The 26790-nt window shown below is 38.1% G+C and overlaps 1 protein-coding gene across 3 annotated transcripts in view; it reads left to right on the plus strand.

Moving 5' to 3' along the window:
- The window catches only part of GPCPD1 (glycerophosphocholine phosphodiesterase 1), a 63266-nt gene extending 45800 nt beyond the window's left edge, over positions 1–17466 (plus strand). For all 3 annotated transcript variants that reach the window (XM_027118220.1, XM_027118222.1, XM_027118223.1), the window contains 4 exons: positions 70–206; positions 673–808; positions 1233–1393; positions 14070–17466. In XM_027118220.1, the coding sequence (XP_026974021.1) occupies positions 70–206; positions 673–808; positions 1233–1393; positions 14070–14259 (624 nt within the window). In that variant the 3' untranslated portion in view covers positions 14260–17466. The remainder of the gene's footprint in view (positions 1–69; positions 207–672; positions 809–1232; positions 1394–14069) is intronic.
- Positions 17467–26790: the final 9324 nt, after the last annotated feature.

Genomic DNA, 26790 nt, shown 5'->3' on the forward strand with positions numbered 1-26790 from the left:
CGAGAATTTTTCCTAGCACTGTGATTCTAAGGTATTTAATGACTTTTGTTTTCCTATTCTTCTATATAGGATGGAATATGGGATGGTAACTTATCAACATATTTTGACATGAATCTGTTTTTGGATATAATTTTAAAAACTGTCTTAGAAAATTCTGGGAAGAGGAGAATAGTATTTTCTTCATTTGATGCAGATATTTGCACAATGTGAGTAATTCAGTCTTTTTCTCCTATATGCTTAGACTGTAGCTAGGACTAAGGGCACAGAGATTGTAGTTGGAGGTGGGGAAGTTCCCAGACTTCACCCTTGATTTGTCTTCTCAGTCCCATTGTATATAGTCTCTACTGGGATGGCCTCCACACCCGCTGGGTTATAGCACCTCATGCCTTGTGTTTCATTTTACAGATGTATAATATCCTCCTTACCAAATTGTAAGCCCTCAAGGGATTTCTTTTTGCCCATTTCTGAGAATATTTTAACTCTTGTATAGAATAATTTAAATTTTTCTTTTTTTGACTAAAAGTCAATACACATTAATGGTGGTTATATCTCAGTAATGAGTATGCTTTTAAAATTTTGTTTCTTTATATTTTTAGTATTTTCTAAAATTTCAAAACAATATGTTATGGTTATCTCCCCAATGAAAAGTATTTTTTAAACTGTCTTTTTCAGGGTTCGGCAAAAGCAGAACAAATATCCCATATTATTTTTGACTCAGGGGAAATCTGATATTTACCCTGAACTCATGGACCTCAGATCTCGGACAACCCCCATTGCAATGAGCTTTGCACAGTTTGAAAATCTACTGGTAAGCTGTGGTTGAATATTTTAATATTTGTTTTTTAAAAATGTTTTAGAGCACTAGTAAATAAAGTTATATATTAATTTAACATCTACTTGGTTAGTTTTGACCTATGTATAATGAGCAGGTAGCTCTACTTAAAATGAGGATATTAAATCTCAGACTGAAAAGCAGTTAAATGATCACCACCAACAAAGATTTTCTTGCAGGCCTAGGTTAAGTAAGTTTTGTAGTTTAGTTTTCTGAGTGGCTTTTATGAATCATCTAAAACGGTTAGATTGTAAACTTGTTTGATCGCATAAATTGGAAGAAAAAATTCTAACGTTTTCTTTCCCTGTCCATTCTGCTTTGCAGCAGGTTCTTATTAGTTATGTATTTTATACATATAATAAGTTTCTCTTTCATGAGTAACTTATCTTTCTTCTTTTAGGGGATAAATGCACATACTGAAGACCTTCTCAGAAACCCATCCTATATTCAAGAGGCAAAAGCTAAGGGACTGGTCATATTCTGCTGGGGTGATGATACCAATGATCCTGAAAACAGAAAGAAATTAAAGGAATTTGGAGTTAATGGTCTAATTTATGATAGGTATTTGTTTTTCATGAAAAATTTTAATGGATTGTTAGAAAAAAAGTAGAAATATCTTAACATTTGTCAGTGGAATTTTTCAAATTTTGAAGTTATACCACAGTCACTTGGGAAGCTTGTTTAAAAATTCAGATGACTGGGCCCTAACCCAGATGTATTGAGTCATCTTGCGGGTGAAGGTGGCCGCCCTAGACCTCTTCTCTATTTACACCAACTTTCTTGGTGATCTCATCCAGTTCTGTGCCTTTTCCTACTTTTGTATATCCCCAACTCAAGCCTTTCCCCTGACCTCTAAACTTTTATATCCATCTATCAACGCCTATTCTTCCTATAGACTTCCTGATTTCAGTATAAATGACAACTTTCTTTCCAGTTTCTGAGGCCAGATCCCTGGAGTCTTTCATGATTGTGTTCTTTATCTCATACCCAAATCCAATCAGACAAAATCAGAATCATGTTGATTCTGTCTTCGAAATATATCCTGAATCCTTTACTGTTGTCACTCTCCACTAAGCCACATCGTTTCTCAGGTGGATTATGAAAGTAACCTGCTTACTGGGACTGCGTCCACTCATACACCCTGCTGTCCATTATGGGGGCGGGCAGGACTGAAAACTGAAGTCAGATCATGTTACTGCTTAACCTTCCCCCCCTATTCTGTGTCTCCTAGTGTAAAATCCCACATCCTTACAAGGCCCTACGTGAGATGATCCCCGCCCCCACCCCTAATTGGCCTCCTGCTGTTTCTCTTCTGATAAAGATGTCAGGAAAGACTAAAATGTCACCTTCTTAGTAGGGCCTTCCCCGAATATCCTAATTCAAATCAAAACCTCTACTCACAGTGCACTTCCTGACTTTTCTCCATACATTTACCACCACGTGATATATCCATATACATACTATATTTTACTTATTTTCTCCCCAACCTCCTTTCCCATCCCACCCCCAACACACCCCCACAAACAGAAGCTCCATGAGGGCAAGACTTTGCCTGTTTTGTGCACTGCTGTATCACCAGAGGTTAGATGTAGAAGCTCAAATATTTGTTGAACTAATCTTTTCTTTTTAAATAAACTCCCTGGGTGTTTAGGATGTAAGTCTGAGATCTCAGAGAGATGAAAAGGTTGCTCAGCGTAAAGAAATTTTGGGTTAGAGGGAATGTCATTTGTCCTGCTGAGGGGATTAATGGGCTTGCTAATGCTTGAGCAGCATCATACAAAGAGTAAGTGATGAAATTGTTACCAGGCCTGCTTTAAAAAATACAGTCGTTGGATTTAGTTTATATTACTGTTTGTTCTATAAAGTTATATCACTTTCTTAATAAAGCTTTTCCCCACCCCAACTTTTTTGTCTGAATCAGTCTGGTTTTAAAACTGCCACCCGGATAATGCCTGCCTTTTAAAGTGTTTGGTTAATACTGCTTTAAGTGGCATGATTCATAGCTCTTTTTAATAGACGTTTCCAACTTATTAAAGGAAAATTAAAATTTTTAAATTACAATTTGATGGAAGTGCTTTATTTAGCAAATTTTGGGAGAATATTTCTTTCTTGGAGGAGGAGGAAGGGATGATTGCAAATATTTTCAGGCAAGAAAAGTATATTGTGAGATTATACCAGGTATGGCAGTTGTAGGGTATACAAATTTTAGTTAGATCCTTCACTAAAGGGCCTTACTTGGTTGTAGCCAAACACTGACCTTGCAGGGAGAACAGGAAGATACTATGTGATACAAAAGGCCCTAAAGAAAGTGAGTTCTTCCTGGCTCAGGGTCAACAAGAATAATTTTAAAGAGGAAGGATTGAGTTGGATTTGGGCAGGGGTGGGGTGGGGTGGGGGGGTTAAATCAGCTTTGACAGGATTTGCGTTTTAGGCAGAGGTGCAAGCAGGCACCAGGGCAGGACTGTGTTGAGGGTGTGGAGGATGTTGAGGAGGCAGCCCAGCACTGGCCTTCTGTTCAGACCTGATGAGAGGAGAGGTGGACTGTGTTAGAGTCAAGTCAGTCTTTATTATCCTTGGAAGTTTTTTCTTCTTTTTTCAATTTTAGTCAAAGAACTACATATGTATATATAATCAGCCACACTTATGTGTGTGTTGTGTGTGTGTGTATATACTTCAAATAGTTCTACAAGACTAACAGTAAAAACCAACAGTCCTGGGAATTCCCTGGCGGTCTGTGGTTAGGACTCTGTGCTTTCACTGCTGAGGGCCCGGGTTCAGTCCCTGGTTGGGAAGCTAAGATCCCACAAGCCGTGAGGTGCAGCCAAAAAAAAAATTTAAAAAAACAAACTAGCAGTCCCTTACACCTATCCCTTCCATTGTCTCTAGCTGAATTCCTGTGCCCTAATATTTTTTGGAACTATTTCTTGGTACTTAAGGTGCTTATGCTATTACTTTTTCATTACCAAATTTAGACCTATAGAAGGTTTGAATGATAGTGATTCAGAAGAACCTTTGTTTCATTTTGCATGTGGGAGCATTGTGATGTGTTTTAGTTTATCAAAAAACAATTTGTTCTCTTTTACAAAGGCATTAACACAGATTTTGCATTTAATCATGGTTTTGTGATATATTATAAGCTGCTATGCTTGATTTGCTGATATTTGGAATTTCTGCATTTGTAGTAATGAGTAAGGTGGCCTTTAATTTACCTTTATCAAATGGTTGTTGTCTAATTTTGGCATGAGGATAATACTTGCCTTGTAGAGTAAATTGAGCAATGTTTCCTCTTTCTATACTGTGTCTGCTCAAATTATTTTTAAAAATTCAGTAACAGACACCCACATTTAAAGAACATTATTATTAGATTTGAACTCCCCTGTGTTCTCCTCTCTAATTCTATGCCCCTACCTCCTCCCATAGATATAACTGACAAGCAAGCAATTACTCTCTTTTAAAAGTTTTTAAATTCTTATATCTATCGCTAAACAATATAACGTTTAGTTTTTCATGGCTTTAAGCTTTATTTGTACTCTTTTCCTACTTGTTATATTCTTAAAATCAATCCATTTGTTACGTTTAGCTGTACTTTATTCATCTTCCTGGCTGTATGATTCTACCACAATTTATTCTACTATTGGAGAACACTGAGGTGGTTGCCAGGTTTTTGTTTGTTTTTGTTTTGCGGTATGCTGCCCTCTGACTGTTGTGGCCTCTCCCGTTGTGGAGCACAGGCTCCCGATGCGCAGGCTCAGCAGCCATGGCTCACGGGCCCAGCCACTCCTCAGCATGTAGGATCTTCCTGGACTAGGGCACGAACCTGTGTCCCCTGCATCGGCAGGTGGACTCTCAACCACTGCGCCACCAGGGAAGCCCTTTTTTTTTTTTTTTTCAGGTTTTTTGCTATTACAGTGTTTGCTGTAAACATCGTTGACCAGCTGTCCTATGGTACGTGTATAAGTTTCTTTAGGGCAGTGACTTAAACCTTTTGACCCCAAAATCAGTTAGAAATGCATTTCACGTTGCAGCCCAGTGCACACATAGATATGTATATCTACAAGTGTGTACCTGAAACTAAATTAAAAAGATAATGCCCCTTGAATATTTTATTTATATGTGTGTGCTTTTTAAATGATTGTGCCACTGGCTCACACCTATTTCAATGCTTTTCTTAACTTTCTGAACTGATTTTGTGACCCACTAGGTCTCTAGCTCAGCATGACAAGACATCCGTCCGTGGGTCAGGCATTGGAAGTACAGCAGGAATATGGATACATGGAGTGGGCTGTTCAATGCTCATTGGAGCCTCCTATCAGTTCTCAGGAGTAGGCCACCCATAATAAACCTGTCAGGTAGAGTGGACACTGAATCAACACATGTTAAATGGCTCAGGGCACTCTGTCTGTAGGTTTCAAAGCTGGTAGGGTGGGCAGGGGCCCTCCTGGAGTGATAGCCCTGAGCATACCTGCCCACCCATGCAGGCTCCTCCAGTACATATTGTTTGACTTCTTTGGGCACAGCTGCCATGCTGAGCTACAGTTCTTGTGTCAGACCTTCTGTGTCCTGTAGTCCAAATCTTTTTCTTTTACTTTACTGTCATTTTTATGGAACACATCCTTCAGTATCTTCTTGAGAAAGGATGGAAAGTAAATGTTTTTGAGGTCATGTGTGTCTGGAAGTATTGTGGCCAGGCATAAAATTCCATGTTAGAAATCATTTTCCTTTAGACTTTTAAAAGCATTTCTCCATCCTCTTCACAATTCCATTGTGCTGTTAAGGAATGTGAAACCATGTTGATTCCTACTCCCTCACATGTGATTTCTTTGTTTCTTCTCTGGAAGTTTGGAGATTCTTCTCATCACCAGTGTTCTAAACTTTCATAGAGATGGTCTTGTGGGTCTGGTTTTACCCATCGTGCTGGCCACTTGGTAGCCCTTTTAGTCTATTGATACATGTCCTTGAAGATGTGGAATAGTTAGTGAATTATTTCTTTGATTTTTATTTCTTCCATTTTTCTGAGTTTGTTTTTTTTTTCTTTATAGAATCCTTTTGTTGTATATTATACACTCCTGGACGAGACTTAAAGTTCTTTATCTTTTCTCATATTTTCTATCTTTGTCTTTTCCACTTCCAAAGATTTCCTCAACCTTATCTTCCACTCATGCTATTGAGTTTTTCATATCTGCTATTGTGTTTTTAATTTTCAAGAACTGTCCTTTTTTCTCTGGATTCTCTTTTTTCTATATATAGTTAAAAAATCCTGTTCTCATTTGATGAAAGTACTATTTGAAGGCATTAAGGAACTTTTTTAAAAAAAATTTTCTTTTGCTTACTACCTTACCTGTTAGAAGCTTTCCTCAGATATTTAGAAATTCTTGGCTGCTTCTTACGATAAGGAATTAAGATCTAAAAAGCTTGTTGGAAGCTCTGAGCATGTGAATAGGGCTTATGGGGTTTTACTATGGGGTGATCTGGGTGACCTGTTTGGTCATACATCTGTCAGTAGATTAAAAAACTTTGCTTTTTGACTAGTCAGATTCCTCGTAGAAGACGCTATAATATATTCTTAGAGGATACAGGTCTGGTTTCTTGGAGTCAAGTGTGGGAAGAGAGATGGGGGAAGGAGGGCATGTCTGTATTTAGCATGTGTTGTATTTGTACCATCTCTAATATCCCTGATGCTGATGGCCATTTTATAAACTGCCCCAAACTCTCTAACCTGGTCTTGTCCTCCATTCCAGATTTCCTGTTTAATTCTGGAAATAAACCTCAACCAAGTGGGGTAAGAGCAGCCTCCACAGCAGTGAGTAAGAGGAAGGGAACCACTTGCTGCTGCTCAAGCCTTCATCTCATTGTCCCTCTTTGAGCCCCTTCCTTCCCCCCCAAGATCTACAGAAGTTTGGGGCTGCTTTTAACTCACCCTTTTCATTTTTTCAACTACTGGCTTGTGGTTTGAGCTATCCATTCTGCTAACTGAAACACTTTGTTATTACTTAATCCATCTGTTTTCTAGCTTCCAAAATTCTGTTGTACAGTCTCTTTGGTTCTTCTCATGTTCAGTGAATTTTCTTTTAATACCTTTATTTTATTTTTTTAACACAATATAGGGGGTGAACTTAGATGCTTTTGTTCCGTCTGATACCTTGACCCAGAGGTAACTTTTCATTCTCTTATGTATGTCTTTAACAGAAAGTCTTTATATTAGAATAGTCAAATACTTAATAGAATCAGTACTTTAAAAATCTTGTTTAAGAAATTATTCCCTACTGTGAGGTCATAAAGAGTTAGTTCCTCACATAAATTGTCTGGCTTTCACATTTAAAGCATGAAAGACCTTCCTTTCTCTGCTGATAGGCAATGCTAGTGCTGCCATTGTCACTTGGGGCTTTTTCTGGACTCTCAACTCTAGGTACACCTGCCAGTACTGCATAGCTTTAGGATAATTTTCACACTGGTGAGAAGTCCTTTATTTTATTTTACTTTATTTCATTATTATTTTTTTGGCGGCACCGCATGGCGTGCAGGGTCTGCCCAACCAAGGATGAAACCCGTGCCCACTGCAGTGGAAGCTTGGAGTCTTTTTTTTGCGGGGGTGGGTATTTTATTTATTTATTTCCTTATTATCTATTTTATACATATTAGTGAATATATGTAAATCCCAATCTACCAATTCACCCCCCTCCACCCTGCTTTACCCCTTGGTGTCCATACGTTTGTTCTCTACATCTGTGTCTCTATTTCTGCCCTGAAAACAGGTTCATCTGTACCATTTTTCTAGATTTCACATATATGCATTAATATATGATATTTGTTTTTCTCTTTCTGACTTAACTTCACACTGTATGACAGTCTCAAGGTCCATCCACGTCTCTACAAATGACCCAATTTTGTTCCTTTTTATCTCTGAGTAATATTCCATTGTATATATGTGCCACATTTTCTTTACCCATTCATCTGCCGATGGACACTTAGGTTGTTTCTATGTCCTGGCTATTGTAAATAGAGCTGCAGTGAACATTGGGGTGCATGTTTTTTTTTAATTATGGTTTTCTCTGGGTATATGCCCAGTAGTGGGATTGCTGGGTCATATGACAGTTCTATTTTTAGTTTTTTTAAGGAACCACCATACTGTTCTCCATAGTGGCTGTATCAATTTACATTCCCACCAACAGTGCAAGAGGGTTCCCTTTCTTCCACACCCTCTCCAGCATTTATTGTTCGTAGATTTTTTGATGACCATTCTGACTGGTGTGAGGTGATACAGCATTGTAGTTTTGATTTGCATTTCTCTAATTATTAGTCACGTTGCACATCCTTTCATGTGTTTGTTGGCAATCTGTATGTCTTCTTTGGAGAAATGTCTATTTAGGTCTTCTGCCCATTTTTGGATTGGGTTGTTTGTTTTTTTGATATTGAGCTGCATGAGCTGCTTGTAAATCTTGGAGATTAATCCTTTATCAGTTGCTTCATTTGCAAATATTTTCTCCCATTCTGAGGGTTGTTTCTTTGTTTTGTTTCTTGTTTCCTTTGCTGTGCAAAAGCTTTGAAGTTTCATTAAGTCCCATTTATTTATTTTGTTTTTATTTCCATTTCTCTAGGAGGTGGGTCAAAAAGGGTCTTGCTGTGATTTACGTCATAGAGTGTTCTGCCTATGTTTTCCTTTAAGAGTTTGATAGTGTCTGGCCTTACATTTACGTCTTTATTCCTTTTTGAGTTTATTTTTGTGTAGGGTGATAGGGAGTGTTCTAATTTCATTCTTTTACATTCAGCTGTCCAGTTTTCCCAGCACCACTTATTGAAGACACTGTGTCTTTTCTCCATTGTATATCCTTGCCTCCTTTGTCATAGATTAGTTGACCATAGGTGTGTGGGTTTATCTCTGGGCTTTCTGTCCTGTTCCATTTATCTGTATTTCTGTTTTTGTGCCAGTACCATATTGTCTTGATTACTGTAGCTTTGTAGTATAGTCTGAAGTCAGGGAGTCTGATTCCTCCAGCTCCATTTTTTCCCCTCAAGATTGCTTTGGCTATTCGAGGTCTTTTGTGTCTCCATACAGATTTTCAGATTTTTTGTTCTAGTTCTGTAGAAAATGTCACTGGTAATTTGATAGGGATTGTACTGAATCCGTGGATTTCTTTGGGTACTATAGTCATTTTGACAATATTGATTCTTCCAATCCAAGAACATGGTATATCTTACCATCTGTTTGTGTTGTCTTTGATTTCTTTCATCACTGTCATATAGTTCTGTGAGTATAAGTGTTTTGCCTCCTTAGGTAGATTTATTCCTAGGTATTTTATTCTTTTTGTTGCAGTGGTGAATGGGATTGTTCCCTTAATTTCTTTCTGATTTTTTCATCATTAGTGTATAGGAGTACAAGAGATTTCTGTACATTAATTTTGTATCCTGCTACTTTAACAAACTCATTGATTAGCCCTGATAGTTTTCTGGTGACATCTTTAGGATTTTCTGTGTGTAGTATCATGTCATCTGCAAACAGTGACAGTTTTACTTCTCTTTTCCGATTTGGATTCCTTTTATTTCGTTTTCTTCTCTGATTGCCATGGCTGGGAATTCCAAAACTATGTTGAATAAAAGTAGCAGGAGTGGACATCCTTGTCTTGTTCCTGATCTTAGAGGAGATGCTTTCAGTTTTTCACCATTGAGAATGATGTTTGCTATGGGTTTGTCATATATGGTCTTTATTATGTTGAGGTAGGTTCCCTCTATGCTCACTTTCTGGAGTTTTTATTATAAATGGGTGTTGAATTTTGCAAAAGCTTTTCCTGCATTTATTGAGATGATCATATGGCTTTTCTCCTTCAATTAGTTAATATGGTGTGTCACATTGATTGATTTGCATATATTGAAGAATCCTTGCATCCCTGGGATAAATCCCACTTGATCATGGTGTATGATCCTTTTAATGTTTTGTTGGATTCTGTTTGCTAGTATTTTGTTGAGGATTTTTGCATCTATATCAGTGATATTGGTCTGTAATTTTCTGTTTTTGTAATACCCTTGTCTGGTTTTGGTATCAGGGTGATGGTGGCCTCATAGAATGAGTTTGGGAGTGTTCCTTCCTCTGCAGGTTTTTGGAAGAGTTTGAGAAGGATGGGTGTTAGCTCTTCTCTGAATGTTTGATAGAAGCCATCTGGTCCTGGACTTGTGTTTCTTGGAAGATTTTTAATCACACTTTCAATTTCATTACTTGTGATTGGTCTGTTCATATTTTCTGTTTCTTCCTGGTTTAGTCTTGGAAGGTTATACCTTTCTAAGAATTTGTCCATTTCCTCCAGGTTGTCAGTTTTATTGGCATATAGTTGTTTGTAGTAGTCTCATGATGCTTTTTATTTCTGTGGTGTCCGTTGTAACTTCTCCTTTTTCATTTCTAATTTTATTGATTTGAATCCTCTCCCTCTTGATGAGTCTGGCTAAAGGTTTATCAAGGTTGTTTTATCTTCTCAAAGAACCAGATTTTAGTTTTATTAATCTTTGCTTTTTTTTTTTTTTTTTTTGTGGTATGCGGGCCTCTCACTGTTGTGACCTCTCCTGTTGAGCACAGGCTCTGGATGCACAGGTTCAGCAGCCATGGCTCACAGGCCCAGCCGCTCCATGGCATGTGGGATCGTCCCAGACCGGAGCACGAACCCATGTCCCCTGCATCAGCAGGTGGACTCTCAACCACTGCACCACCAGGGAAGCCCTTTGCTATTGTTTTGTTTCTATTTCATTTATTTCTGCTCTGATCTTAATGATTTCTTTCCTTCTACTAACTGGGTTTTGTTTGTTCTTCTTTCTCTAGTTCCTCTAGGTAAAAAGTTAGATGTTTATTTGAGATTTTTCTTGTTTCTTGAGGTGGGATATATTGCTATAAACTTCCCTCTTAGAACTGTTTTTGCTGCATCCCATAGGTTTTGGATCGTCATGTTTTTGTTTTCATTTGTCTGTATGTATTTTTTGATTTCCTCTTTGATTTCTTCAGTGATCTCTTGTTTATTCACTAGTATTTAGCCTCTGTGTGTTTATGGCTTTTACATATTTTCCCTCTAATTTCTAATCTCATAGTGTTATGGTCGGAAAAGATGCTTGATATGATTACAGTTTTCTTAAATTTACCAAGGTGTGATTTATGACCGAAGATGTGATCTATCCTTCAGAATGTTCCATGTGCACTTGAAATGAAAGTGTAATCTGCTGTTTTCAGATGGAATGTCCTATAAATATCAATTAAATCTATCTGGCCTATTGTGTTTCTTTATTAATTTTCTGAATGGATGATCTATCCATTGGTGTAAGTGAGGTGTTAAAGTCCCCCACTATTACTGTGTTACTGTTGATTTCCTCTTTTATAGCTGTTAGCAGTTGCCTTATGTATTGAGGTGCTCCTATGTTGGGTGCGTATATATTTGTAATTGATCTTGGATTGATCCCTTGATCATTATGTAGTGTCCTTCCTTGTCTCTTGTAACATTCTTTATTTTAAAGTCTATTTTATCTGATATGAGTATTGCTCCTCCAGCTTTCTTTTTTTTTTTTTTAACATCTTTATTGGAGTATAATTGCTTTACAATGGTATGTTAGTTTCAGCTTCACAACAAAATGAATCAGTTATATATATACATATATTCCCATATCTCTTCCCGCTTGCGTCTCCCTCCCTCCCACCCTCCCTATCCCACCCCCTCCAGCTTTCTTTTGATTTCCATTTGCATGGAATATCTTTTTCCATCCCCTCACTTTCAGTCTGTATGTGTCCCTAGGTCTGAAGTGGGTCTCCTGTAGGCAGCATATATATAGTCTTGTATTTTTTATCTATTCAGCAAGCCTGTGTCTTTTGCTTGCAGCATTTAATCCATTTACATTTAAGGTAATTATCGATATGTATGTTCCTATTACCATTTTCTTAATTGTTATGGGTTTGTTTTTGTTGGTCCTTTTGTTCTCTTATGTTTCCCACTTAGAGAAGTTCCTTTACCCTTTGTGTAGAGCTGGTTTGGTGGTGCTGAATTCTCTTAGCTTTTGCTTGTCTGTAAAGCTTTTGATTTCTCTGTCAAATCTGAATTAGATCCTTGCTGGGTAATCTTGCTTGTAGGTTCTTCCCTTTTATCACTTTAAACATATCGTGGCACTCCCGTCTGGCTTCCAGAGTTTCTGCTGAGAAATCAGCTGTTAACCTTATGGGAGTTCCCTTGTATGTTATTTGTCAGTTTTCCCTTGTTGCTTTTAATAATTTTTCTTTGTCTTTAATTTTTGTCAATATTTAAATTTTTAAATTTTGTCAATTTTTGTCAATTTGATTACTATGTGTCTTGGCGTGTTTCTCCTTGGGTTTATCCTGCCTGGGACTCTCTGTGCTTCCTGGACTTGGGAGGCTGTTTCCTTTCCCATGTTAGGGAAGTTTTCGACTATAATCTCTTCAGATATTTTCTCGGGTCCTTTCTCTCTCTCTTCTCCTTTTGGGACCCCTATAATAAGAATGTTGTTGTGTTTAATGTTGTACCAGAGGTTTCTTAGGCTGTCTTCATTTCTTCTCATTCTTTGTTCTGTTCCGCGGCAGTGAGTTTCACCCTTCTGTCTTCTAGGTCACGTATCTGTTCTTCTGCCTTAGTTATTCTGGTATTGATTCCTTCTAGTGTATTTTTCATTTCAGTTACTGTATTCATCTCTGTTTTTTTGTTCTTTAATTCTTCTAGGTCTTTGTTAAACATTTCTTGCATCTTCTCAATCTTTGCCTGCATTCTTTTTCCAAGGTCCTGGATCATCTTCACTATCATTATTCTGAATTCTTTTTCTGGACAGTTGCCTGTCTCCACTTCATTAAATTGTTTTTCGGGGGTTTTATCTTGTTCCTTCAACTGGGACATAGTCCTCTGCCTTTTCATTTTGTCTGTCTTTCTTTGATATTGGTTTTTCTTCCACAGGCTGCAGGATTGTAGTTCTTCTTGCTTCTGCTGTCTGCCTCTTGTGGGTGAGGCTATCTAAGAGGCTTGTGCAAGCTTCCTGATGGGAGGGACTAGTGAGCTGGGTTTTGCTCTGGTGGGCAGAGCTCAGTAAAACTTTAATCCACTTGTTTGCTGATGGGTGGTGCTGAGTTCCCTCTCTGTTGGTTGTTTGGCCTGAGTCCGCCCAGGACTGGAGCCTAAAGGCTCTTTGGTGCGGCTAATTGTGGGCTCTGTGAGGGCTCACACCAATGAGTACTTCCCAGAACTTCTGCTCCCAGTATCCTGTCCCCGTGGTGAGCCACAGCCACCCGTCCCACCTCTGCAGGACACCCTCCCAACTCTAGCAGGTGGGTCTGATTCAGTCTCCTGTGAGGCCACTGCTAGTTTCCCCTGGGTCCTTGTGCGCACACTACTTTGTGTGTGCCCTCCAAGAGTGGAGTCTCTGTTTCCCCAGTCCTGTCAAAGTCCTGCAGTCAAATCCCGCTGGCCTTCAAAGTCTGATTCTCAGGGGATTCCTTCTCTCGTTGCCAGACCCCCAGGTTGGGAAGCCTGACATGGGGCTCAGAACCTTCACTCCAGTGGGTGGACTTCTGTGGTGTAATTGTTCAGTTTGTGAGTCGCCCACCCAGCGATTATGGGATTTGATTTCATTGTGATTGAGCCCCTCCTACCATCTCATTGCAGCTTCTCTTTTGTCTTTGGGGTGTCTTTTTTGGTGAGTTCCAGTGTCTTCCTGTTGAGAATTGTTCAGCAGTTAGTTGTACTTCTGGTGCTGTCGCAAGAGAGAGTGAGTGCACGTCCTTCTCCTCCACCATCTTGAACCAATCCGGAAGCTCGGAGTGTTAACCACTGGGACTTCCACGGAAGTCCCGGGCAGTCCTTTTCATCTTGATCTTCAGTGCTTTGAAGTCAGAACTGGATATGAATTCCAGCTCTACTGTGTAGTAACTTTCCTTCCGTCAAATGAGGCATTGCTGATTGATTAACTTGGAGAAAAGATACTTGAAGAATCACTAATAAGCTACAGATTTCACATTCTATCAATTTATAATCAGCTCTTTTGCTTCAGGGGTACAAAAGGCAGTGATGCTATTCTGGATTATTGGAAAGACTGGGAGAAGAGAAATATTTTTGAATAGAACTGATGCTTATATCTTTTAAAGAAAAAATAAGAGGACTCTGTAGTATAGGTGTTTTAGGCATTCGGTAAGCAAATTCTCCTGAAAAAGTTAAGCCAGGTCCTAAGTAAACCATAAAATTACCATATTTTATGTTTTGTGTTTTTTTCATCACAGGATATATGATTGGATGCCTGAACAGCCAAATATATTCCAAGTGGAGCAGTTGGAACGTCTGAAGCAAGAATTGCCAGAGCTTAAGAGCTGTTTGTGTCCCACTGTTAGCCGCTTTGTCCCCTCGTCTTTTTGTGGGGAGCCTGACATCCATGTGGATGCCAATGGCATAGATAATGTGGAGAATGCTTAGTGTTTATTGGGCGGAGACCATTTGGGGCATGCATCGCTGTTCTGGGTATTCACTTTTCATCACTGAGCATTGTTTATCTATGCCTTTTAGGTTTTCAGTCCAGTGAAGCAATAATGAAGTATTTTAATATTTCACTACAGTTCTTGCTAGAATTTCAAGTATTCTATTTAAATCACTTGGCCAGGTATAATTACCAGTCAGTCTCTTTACAATGAAAAACTTTATTGGTTGGTAAATATTTTAAACTAAATATGTAAGTTATAATGTTAAACAAATATTCATTAAAAACATAACACTTTGAAATTAACTATACAAATATCTCATATTTACACTTATTACAGCTTTTCATTTGATCAGGTCTGAAATATTTAGCACTCAAGGAACATGACTATGCATAATTATACCTGACCATGGGAAAAATAAGTACCTCAAATGCATGCATTTGCACTGGTGATTCCAACTGCACAAACCTTTGTGCCATCTGTGTATTTTTGACATGAATTGACATTCACACCATTTTCATTCAGTATGAACCTTGAGGCTGCTGCCATTTCCCCACTTAACCAAACCAATGCCTGTGTAAATAGCCTAGAGGTGATCCTTGAAAACTTGTTTCATAAATCTTTCAAAAGTTGTTTTGCATAAATACTAAAATTTCAAAAAGCTGCAGGGTAACTTAATGTATAAAGTATTAAAAGAATGGATTGAAGACTTAGTACAGTAGATGATAATGTATAAATTCTGTTGAATGCATGCTTTTTGTTTTAAGCATGAGATAGTACACGTTTACTGTAAGTCCTTGCATCTGTGGTGCTAGGTGAGTGTGAGAAGGTGTCAAGGACAGAAAAATAATTTGTTGCCTAAAAAAAAAAAAGGAAAAAAAAAGCCTATTTGTAGGCATTTTAAATATGCTTAAGTGTCTCTCACTACCTATTACACACCGTTGCTTTATGGGTTTGTTTTGTGTGTGTGTTGTACGGTAGTTAAATCTCTGTGCAGAAAAATAAATGTCCTGAATTCTTATATCGGTATTCTTTATTGGTTAATGAATATCATGCATGTAATTTATTTAGAAATGCAGAAGATTCTATTAAATGTATATGCATGTTGTTAGGATTATACCAAGGTTTCTTTCATTAGAAGCAGATTGTTTTGGCATAATTGTAACTTATGAATGAATGTTGAATAAAATACACAGATTTATTTTCTTCATTATAAAATGAAATTTCAAGAAGGTGTTACTTTTATAGCATTGGTTCTATATTATTATTATGAGAAATTGGAATTTAGTGTCTACTCTGCAAGGATGGCTTATTTGCATATACCTTTTATTGCATGTTCCTCACTAGGCAGTTTATTCATGTATTGACATGATTTGGTAGTAGCTGAGAACCTGAAACTTGGATTATATATTTGTATCTTTTTATTTTTTTAAGCCAAGCAATGCAGCTTTGGTCAGATCTAAATTGTGTGAAGATAGGCTTTAAAAGCCTATGGTATTGTGTTTGTAACACTGATATTTAATGGAAAATAGTTTAGGAAATGGAGTCTTCTGCAGGGGTTTTATATACTTTTCTCATGTTGAAAGAGATTTTCCATCACTTGATGTGAATTAGGCACTTTTAGAAAACTCCTGAAAAAGAATTACTTTTCTTGATCTGCAGACCTGGTACAGTACAATTACCATTACCTTACAGTAACTTGATTAGCCATATGTGTATTTCAAGTCGTGTTTGTTTGCTCCTCCCCTGTGCCTTTCCAGTTCCAGCTCCATTTTGAAGACCTGCAGATCATGAAAAAACAGGAAAGGAAGTGATGTGGGGGTCAGTTTCCTGAACTGTGTAATTTGCTGAGAAGAGCTTACAGCCATTGCTTCTGACAAGGACAGGACCTCACTGCTCAGTTTCTTTCCTGTCTCTTCCTGACCTTATAAACACCAGGGTTAGTGGATGATTAACTCATAGCAAGCAGTGGCTCTCGTTTTTATAGGACTAGGTCCTGGCTTCCATATCACTAGCTATTGCCTTGTATACTCTGCTCCAGCTACACTGTACCTGTGCTAGGCCTTAGCCACGCCATATTCCTACACTACTTCCTGTCTGTACCCATGTGACCTCTGCCTGGAAGCCTTCTTTTTCCTTGATACTTTCTCCCTGCCAAACTCATTTCTCCTTAAGCCATTCATTGACCTCTCTCCGCTGCACCCTTGCCAAAACTTAAGAAGGGATGAATCCACCTTTTCTACTCCATGGCCCAATGTTCATTCCTTGATCATGCCATGTATCATAGCACACTTTAGGTAGACATAGTTGAGGTTTGTCTCACCAGGCTGCAGGCACTTCAGGGGCAGGGACCTTGTCTTACAAATTTTTATTTCCACAGTGCATGAAACATAGTAGAAACTAAACTTTGGAATTGTGGGGATAATTTGTATCAAATGTCTTTTTGAATTAAGAGATTTAGTTATGTTTACTAAGAATGTAAAGTTTGAATTGGTTTACATTTGGCAGTTGGAACAGTTTATTGATGTCAGTTTTAAATGTAGAGGTATAATGTTAAATTATTTTATATTTTCTGGAAACTGAGTGAAATGTTTGATAAAATGCTGCCATTGTTCTCTGATAATTCCACTGTCTGGAATTACGTACTGTAACCGCCTGGATGTAAATGTGAGGACTACAGCTCATTGCTGTGTCAGTGGTGCCTGAGGGCAGCCACAGCCACCCGTGACCTCACTCCCATTGCTCCTTGTGACACTCGTCTTTCTTCTCCCCTCTGAAGCCCATGCTTAGGCCTACCTCAGCACCGCTTTCCTTGTCTTCCTTCTGCGTTCAGCTCAGGTGCCACCTCTTCCAAAAACCATTCCTCAGCTCATGATGCAAACAAGTACAGACAGCCTCTAAATCTTACCAGTTTTATTTTCAGCCTGGGTTTTAAACCCAGACAAGTTAACTGACTTACCGGGTTGGGACTAGAACTGGGCTTTGTGACTCCTAAACCCGTGTTCTTATACAATGCTGCCTTCTGAATTTTTGTGGCATTCTTTAGCATATGCTTTCTTGTAGTCCCACTTTTTATGTGCCTGTTATATTTCCCTAATAAGATTGTAAGCCCCTTAAGGGCAAGGACTTCATTGCATTTCTAGCACTACCATAGTGTTCTATACTTAGTTATGAACTAGATAAATAAATGGTGGTGAATACAATCCTAGTTTCTTAACTCAGATTGTTTCACAATATACATATGTTTTCATATGGTGTGTGTGGCCGTGTTGTCTGGAGTGTGTGTGCTTGCATGTGCATGTACGTTGGCATGTTTACACATGGAGTTCTCACTCTACCCGTTTCTTGGGGTCACATAGTTAAGGGGTTACCACAACCAATTTTCTAGTCCATGCTGAATGGGGACAGTCACGGGAATAAGTGGCAGATAAGGTACAGTTTTCCCCCAGGCCTTGTCCCTTTCTAGGGCAGTACACCTAAATCCTGCAGCCGGTGCCCCTTAAGTAAAGCAGGTACTGCCTCAGATAGAACTTGCGTGACCTGTGGGGGGGCGCTGTTTCATGAGTCTTGAGGGAGCATCATTGTCCTTTGTGCCTTGACTCACCACATCTTGACTGCATTTTGTTTTTTCACATTATTCCTGGTTTGGTACTCTAGGTTGACGGTGGAGTCCTGTTAATTTAGATTTGGATACAAGTGATTTACTCCTTTATGTTTTAGGTTTGGATCATGTGCTTTTGGGGTAGAAAGCAAAGTATGCATATTAGAAATACTGCATTATTTGGTGTTCATGAGTGAAAATTTATTGAAATATAATCTCAGCGGGTTTATATAGTTTGAGAAATGGATGTGAAATGTTTAAAAAAGTAAGAGAGCATATGATTAACATCACAGGAGTATGTGTTGGAGGTAAGAAGGAGAGCTCATGGATTGGAGCAAAGACTTCATAAGGCTCTCAAGCCCTTGCAGAATGGGGTGGAGGTCAGAAGTTGTGAAGCCAGTTTGGGGCACAGCCTTTGTAAATTCAGAGGCCAGAGTAGTATTGTGTTCAGAGAGGATCAAGGGGCCATCACAACAGTGAAAAGGATTTGGGGATGTCAGAGACTTTGCATCCTTGCAGGAGATAAAATTTTATTGGTGATTTTAAAGGAAAATGACATTAAGATGAAATGTGTTTTCAAATAATGAAGAAAGTCATATTAGTACAGGAATAATAATAAAAGAAGTACGGAGATTAATTTGTCTAGTCCTCTACTAAATTGATCCAAACGTACGTCTACCTGTTTCCTCAGATAGAAGACAGAAACGCAGGTGGGATGGGTGAACTTCTGAAACTTACTTGCAAAGCCAAATTATATAATTTCACAGAAAGAAAACTAAAACCTAGTAAAAGTTCCATGGCTTCCCATGATTTCAAATGTGTCTCTCTGCAGCCCAGACCTCTCCTAAGCTCCAGATTCATATATCCAGCTGTCACCACTTCTCTACTTGGAGTTCTAATGGGCATCTCACATTTAATGTACCTCAACAAAGCTCTTTTTCCCTCCTTTCACCAAACCTGCTCCCATCCCACCTCCTCTAGTGTTCTGTATCTCAGTAAGTGGCATTATTTTCCTATTTCCTTGTGATTAGTACAACTTTTAACTATGATATGTAATAGGTCGGTGGTCCATTTATCCTTTTTCAATTTTTAAAAACTTCACATATTTTGTTTAATAACACAAGAATCACCTTTTCAAGCCAACAAAGTCCACTTGAGATCTTGATCAGTGTTGGATTGATTTTCTAGATTAATGTGAGGGAAGGATTAGTATTTAAAAATATGACATCTAAATATTTAGAGCACAGGTGTGTTTCCATTCAGAATTTTTATGTCCTCCTGTAGGTGTTGTATACTGTTTAGGTGTTGTATACTTTTTTAAAGTTTATTTTAAACACTACTTTCCTTAAATACGTTCTTCACTAATAATTAGCAGTTAATTTTTGTTTATCTTATCTAGCTACTTTGCTGAATTCAATTAGTCAAAATAGTTATGTATTAAGTCTCTGGGATTTTCTAAATAGATAAATTTGATCTGCAAATGTGTTTTTCTGATTTTAAGTAACAGCTCTTTATCTTGCCTTGTTTCATTAGCTAATAACAGTTGGAGGCCTCCTTGTTTTTTTTCCTGCCTATCATAGGAAGTAAGTATGATGGCTGCTGAAGTTTCTAGTAGGTGACCTTTATCAAGTTAAGAAATGTTCCTTTTCTTCTTAGTTTGCTAAAGGATCTCTTCCCCCCCCCTTGACCCCCAAGGGATACGTTTTGAATTTATCCAGTGAGTTTTTGAAGATTTAGAATATAATTCTAGTTGTTATTTGTGAATTTTAATGTAGTGAATGATGCTAATATAGTTTCTGAATTTGTATTACCTTTCAGTAACTGGTATAAATGTATTTATGAACTTCTAATTTGCTAGTTTGTTTAGGATTTATTATCTACACTCATAAATGAGATTGACTTAGTTTTCTTATGCTATTATGTCTAGTTTAAGAGACCTTTGGGATAGCCTTATAAAATGAGTAAGCTCTTCAGGTTTTCTATTTTGTCAAACAGTTTATATGTTGTGAGAGTCATCTATTCATTGAAAGTTTAGATAAACTCTCCTATGTGCATATTTTCAAGTGTTTTTTACTGCCGTTCCAGTTTCTACTTTAGTTATTGCCTGTTCATTACTGCTCTTAAATTTAGTTTTAAAAATTCTACCTAATTTTGATTTATTTATACCTTCTTGAGTTGAATCTACCTCAATATTAAATACAATGGAATAATAGAACTAATCTTAGACAAATACTGTTTTAATGGAAATGGAACAAGAACTTTATTTTTTAATTTTATTTATCTATATTTATTTATGGCTGCATTGCATCTTTGTTGCTGTGTGTGGGCTTCTCATTGCGGTGGCTTCTCTTGTTGCAGAGCATGGGCTCTAGGCATGCAGGCTTCAGTAGTTGTGGCTCACAGGCTCTAGAGTGCAGGCTCAGTAGTTGTGGTGCACGGGCTTAGCTGCTCCACGGCATGTGGGATATTCCCAGACCAGGGCTTGAACTCGTGTCCCCTGCATTGGCAGGTGGATTCTTAACCGCTGTGCCACCAGGGAAGTCCCAAGAATTTTAATTTAAAAAAAAAGGAAAGAAAAGTATGTACTCCTAAGAGCTGATGTTTCTATAATAATGGAACTATGCACTGTATATTGTATACACTATATAAAGTGTAAATCTTTTTAGTTTCTAACTAGTTTGCTTGCATTGAATTTCCTTATATTCATATTCATAACCAAAATCAAATATTTGTTGAGGGCTTGGGCAGTAGAATAAAGTTAGCTTCTGTTTTCAGTATGCTAATTATTTAGTTGAGGTAATATATATTTTAAAAAATGCAAAATTGTAGTAGTTGTCCAAGAGAACAATAGAAGGAAAGTCTCCAAGCTATATCCTAATGCTCATTTAGCGACATAGATCAGTCCTACCACCTCCACTTTAACTGGAATGGCTCTGCTTTGATAACTTTTATTTCTTCTAGTAGAGATGTGATTTGAAGATGTGATTTGGCTAAAAATATTTAAGATGCCTATTATACATGTAATTTGAGAGTTGTGTATGTTGCATTTTGGGTGATTTCCTCGGTGTTGTCTTCCAATTCACTCATTCACCCTTTCACTATATCCAGCTTACTCAGTTAATTGTATTTTAAATATTAAACATATTTTTCATTTGCAAGAGTTCTAATTGATTCTTTATGTCCATCTGATGTTATTTCATTCCCTTCCATTTTTATTAAATAATTTAGAGTTCTTTTTTAAATGGAAGTGTAACTTCCATTTAACTCTTTGAACATTTTCAATCTATTTGATTATATTATCCTTTTTTGGCTGTTCTGGAATGAACTCTCATTTTGATTTTATCGGCTTTTTCTTAGCTTTGAGTTTCCTCGTGCCTCATGCGTTTTGGAGTTTGGGTATGCAAGATCATGTTTCTGTGTCTTTCCTTCCTTCTTCCAGTCTCTCTGCTGGTCTTGTGGCTGCCTCCCTTAGGGGCTCCAAGACCTCAGTCTAGATCCAGGTATATCATGGCACCTGACAGTTAATGCCTGGAAGGACACTAGGGACATTGCACCCCACCCTAGAGTCACCCAGCAACATCGTTTTGATTTCTGGTCCAAGAAGAATTTTTTTTTTTTCTCTTTTCTAGTTGCTTGCCTTGTATACTTATGTGTCTGTGAGTCCAGGATATAAACAACAAGACGTTGCTTTGATGGCTTATCAGAGAAGCTTGTCCCAGTGCTTTATACACATATACTTGCCTTCTGTCTTTTGAGTGCCCATCAGGGAATTATATCTGTGTTACTCTATCCATTAAGGTAGCAGATCCCACACACACACAGGAAATTTATTACCTGGTGCCAAAGATAGAAACCAGCTGCCCCCAAAAGGATTTGACTCCACTCTCACCTCAGAAACCTGCTTATTGAAACTTATAGTATGTAACTTCCTTCCCAGCATCTCTAACCCCTTCCTCCCTTATGGCCCGTCACTTTCTATGCTAACTTTTCCTGTCTTCCCACCTCTCCCTGGTACTGAGAATCTTTGTTGCCCCTCTAGCAGCTGATGATTAGAGAGGGGACAGCATCATCTAACTTGTGTTAGCCAATGAGTAACAACCAATGGCTGATTTTTTCTATGGCTGACTCTAGTTCTTGAGCTGTCAGAAACTTTCTTGAGAGTTGCAATTGGAGAGACTGAGGTCCTGCATGTCCTCAACTCCTGGAACCTGGACCTCTGATCATAGAGCCACACCCTATGGGTGGCTCCTAGAAATGCTCTGTTTACATGTATATAGAGAACTTTTTAAATCCAATTTCTTGCTTTGGTAGTGAGGAAACTCAGATACTTTAATTTCTGAGAACTAATAAAAGCCAAAATCAGCCTACATCAATTAGAGGTGGTAACAGTCTCTCTTTTTTAAATTAACTAAATTATTTTTTTAAATTTGCATTGAAATATAGTTGATTTACAATGTTGTGTTAGTTTCAGGTGTACAGCAAAGTGATTCAGTTTTATATATATATATATATATATATGGTACTTTTTAAGATTCTCTTCCATTATAAGTTATGAAAAGATACTGAGTATAGTTCCCTGTGCTATACAGTAGGTACTTGTTGGTTATCTATTTTAGATATAGTAGTGTTTATATTTTAATCCAAAATTCTTCATTTATCCCTCCCCCCCTCCCCCGTAATAGTCTTCTGAAAATAGAAAATAGATTTCTCAAATGGTCAGGGACCTACCAATATGTCCATATTTAAATATTTAATACTTTTTATAACAGGTGAAATAGCTTCATAATAATCTCACCTAGTTAATATCCATAGGAAATGAGCTGAATGTATGAGGTCTCTGGGAAGAGTTACTAATCTGAAGGTGACAACGGTAAATGGCTGCTTTAGTCTACTAAAGACTGAGAAGAAAAGATGTAAAGATTTGGAGGTAGGGTTTGTATTGGCAGTTAGGAAGGTTTCCTGTTGTAAGTTATTGGATCTGAACAGGTAGCAGTTTTGTGTGGTTTGTTTTTTTTTTTTTTTTTTTTAGTTAGTGTGCTACTCTGGGCTGAAATGGAAAAAAATCTCATATGACCTGTAAGAGAATGAACAATGACTTTATTTTTATTTTGACCTTATGTGTAAGCCGTTTTCAGTTTTTAAGTTAAATACACACCTACCATACAACCAGCCATTCCACTCCTAATTGTTTACCCACAAGAAATGAAAGCCAATGTCTATATAAAGACTTGCATGTGAGTGTTCATAGCAGCACATTTGTAAGAGTCCCAAACTGGAAACAAACTATATGTCCATTAACAATTGAATGGTTACAAAAAAAAGGAACAAACTATCAATACAACAGTGCAGAAGAATCTCAACAATAATTTTACTTAGTATAAAAGGCAAGACAAAAAAGGATTTAATGCCATATGAGTTCATTTATAAAAAATTGTAGAAAATGAAAACTAATCTAGAGTAATAGCAGATCAGTGCTTGCCGAGGAATGGGGGTGAAGTGGGGAGAGAGGAATGAATTATAAAGGCATGAGGAAATTTGGGGGAGTGATGGATATGTTTAGTATCTTGATTGAAAATGCTTATTTGAAAAAATTTTTATTTGTACTGCAGCTCCATCTGAATAAAACAAACCAGATGTGTTTGGAAGATAAGCCAGGTCTCAAAAGAAAGGCTGTTAGAACTGATCCCCAGACTGGAACATGTTGCTGTAGGGTGGGAAATATATGTATATGGATATATATATCTCTCTCTCTCTCAATACTCTGACTCTCAAGAGTATCCATCGTATCCATACAGGCAGATGGGGGTTACTCATGTTTGTCGGGCTGACTAGCCCACTTACAAGTGTCATTTGTCAGTGGTGGCAATCACAGAGGGCCTACACCTTTGTCCAAGATACCAACTTTTCTCCCCTATGGTTCCATTGATTCCCTTGGGCAGAAAGAGCCCAGGGGATCCATACCTGGAAAGTAGGGGCCAGGACACAAATCTGTTAAGTATCAGCTTATCGGGAGTTTTAAAAAGCACACTAAAATAAGGATTCAAATGCTATTCGGTGTTAGTTGAATGGAACCCATACTCCCGTTGCAAAAGTGAACATAACCTGGGGTGCATCATATGAAGGGAAGACAGTAGTAGAAATCAACTTGTAGGAACATGACTTTATTATTTCCAAAGTGACACATGTTCATTATTTTAAACATGGAAAATAGAGGTAAGCAAAAGTAACATAAATATTATCCAGAAGTCTACTACCCACATATTACCATTATTATAATTTGGTATTTTTTCTAGGCAGATATGTTCTATTTTTAACAAAATTGTGGATCTTACTGTATTTTCATTTTTTGACTAAAACGTATATAATGAAAAATTGAACTTCTTCCAGAAAGATGGAATATACATACTTCCCATATTCCTCCTGCCAGTACAGCTAAAACCCCTGAACATTTTATGAACAATTATATGCAAAACAAGCATAAAAAGACTCAAAGATGAAGAGAAGACAGACTAACTAGGAACCTCAGGACTCAAGGAACAACATGTGGTGAGTTCCCTGGGTTTTCTTATCTGCCTCATCTATCCCAGACAATACTGGTGAAGTTGGCAACCAGGAAACACCAGTAGGTATAGGCAAAAACCAAAACAAAACAAAACAAAAAAACAGCAAAAGCCTCCTCTCTCCAGGTAAAGGACCAGGAAAAAGGCAGCCTAAGAAGGCAGAAATCTATTAGACAGTAACTGCTGTATTCCAATCAAATACCTCAGGAAAGACTGCAACCCTATCCTCACCCCCACAAGTTAAGGCTAAGGGGAGAGCCTAGATTCCACTCAAGCAGGCTTAAACTTAGCACCTCAACCCTCTACGAGGATGATGTCAGAGGAGGTCTAGTGAGGAGCCTGGACTCCATCCTCCTTGCTTTCTGGGATGGAAGCAGAGGAGACCCCATGGAGAATCAGGGTTTTCACCACTGCACAGAGGTAACAAAGCTGCCTGCACTGTAGTGTCAGTGGAGACTGCACAGGGAGGCTAGACTTCATCCCCATCCTGCAGTAACAAGGTGCCTCTCCCCCTGCCCACTGGGTGGTGTCAGAGGAGGTCTAGGGTGAAGCCGGAACTCCCAGCCCTTCCTGTCCCCAGGTGTCTACAGGAACATTCTCCTACCTGGCAGTAATGAGGCAACGCTGTGGTAGAGGGAGCCTGTTAAAAATACAAGACTTAAATAAGATTCAGAGTCTTATAATACCAAAAATGTCCAGGTTTCAATTAATAATCACTTGTCATACCAAGAACCAGGAAGATCTCAAACCATGTGAGAAAAGACAACACAGATGACATAGGTGTTAGAATTATCTGACAAGGATTTTAAAGCAGCTGTCAGAAAATGCTTTGACAAGCAATTAGAAACATACTTGAAACAAGTGAAAAATGGTCTCAAGTGAAGATATAAGGAAGAACCACACAAAAATTTTAGAATGAAAATGAACAAATTTTAAAAGTCAGTGAATGGGCTCAACAGCAGAATGAAGAGGACAGAGGAAAGAATAAGAGAACTTGTAGATAGAAAAAAAATTACCTAATCTAAACAGAGAGAAAGTAGACTGGGGGGAAAAATGAGCATGACCTCAGGAACATGTGGGACTAAAACAAAAATCTTGACATGTCATCAGAGTTCCAGAGAAGAGGAAAAATAGGGTGGGGCTGAAAGATTGAAGAAAAAATGGCTGTAAATTTCCCAAATTTGGGGGGAAAACTAACTTGTAAACCTAGAGATTTAAGAAGCTGAGCAAACCACGAACAAAATAAACCCAATGAAATCCACACCAAGACACATGGTAGGTCAGCTTCCGAAAATTAAAGACAAAATCTTGAAAGCAGCTAGAGAGAAATGGCCCATTACCTATAGGGGAAAAACAATTCAAACAACATGTTTCTCTTTAGAAACTATGGAGACTAGAAGGATATGACATTTTTCAAGTGTTGAAAGTACTGCCAAACCAGAATTCGATATCCAGCAGAAATAATATCCCCTAGAAATGAAGGGGAAATCAAGGTATCAGATAAAGGAGAACTAAGAGAATTTCTTGCCATCAGACCTACCCTGAAAGAAGAGCTGAGGGGGAGATCTCTAACGAGAAAATGGTAAGATGAAATGCAATAGAATTTCTTTATCCTATTGAGTCTTCTAAGTTATGTTTGATGCTTGAGGCAAAAATTATAACACTGCCTAATGTGGTTCTCAGTGTATATAGGGGAAGTATTTGGGAGAGGGAAAAGCATGTAGAGGAGATGTTTCTACACTCAAATTGGTAAAATCATGGCACCAGTACACTTTGATAAGTTGTATATATAAAAGGTAATAATAAAAAAGCTATACAAGGAAATACACTCAAAATACTATAAGCAAATAAAAATGCAATTGTAAAAAATGATCAAGTAACCCACAGGATGTTGGGGAAAAGAAAGCAAAGAAAAATATCAGAACAAGTAAGAAACAAAAAATAAAATAGCACATTTAAGCCTTAACATCAGTAATTACATTAAATGTAACTAAACATACCAGTTAAAAGACAGATTTGTAGAGTGAATATGTTGTTGACAAGAAACTCAAGTGTAATGATAAAGGCAGGTTGAAAGTAAAAGGACGGAAAAAGATATGCCATGCAAAAAACCAAAGACAAGTACAACAACTATTAATATCAACTAAGGTAGGCATCAGAGCAAAAGTTACCATAGACAACAAGAGACATCACGGGCTTCCCTGGTGGCGCAGTGGTTGAGAGTCCGCCTGCCGATGCAGGGGACATGGGTTCGTGCCCTGGTCCAGGAAGATCCCACATGCCATGGAGCGGCTGGGCCTGTGAGCCATGGCCGCTGAGCCTGCGCATCCGGAGCCTGTGCTCCACAATGGGAGAGGCCACAACAGTG

Source organism: Aethalodelphis obliquidens, unplaced genomic scaffold (assembly GCF_003676395.1).
Source record: "Aethalodelphis obliquidens isolate GAN/ISIS:26980383/991018 unplaced genomic scaffold, ASM367639v1 scaffold18, whole genome shotgun sequence".
NCBI classification, from domain to species: Eukaryota; Metazoa; Chordata; class Mammalia; order Artiodactyla; family Delphinidae; genus Aethalodelphis; species Aethalodelphis obliquidens.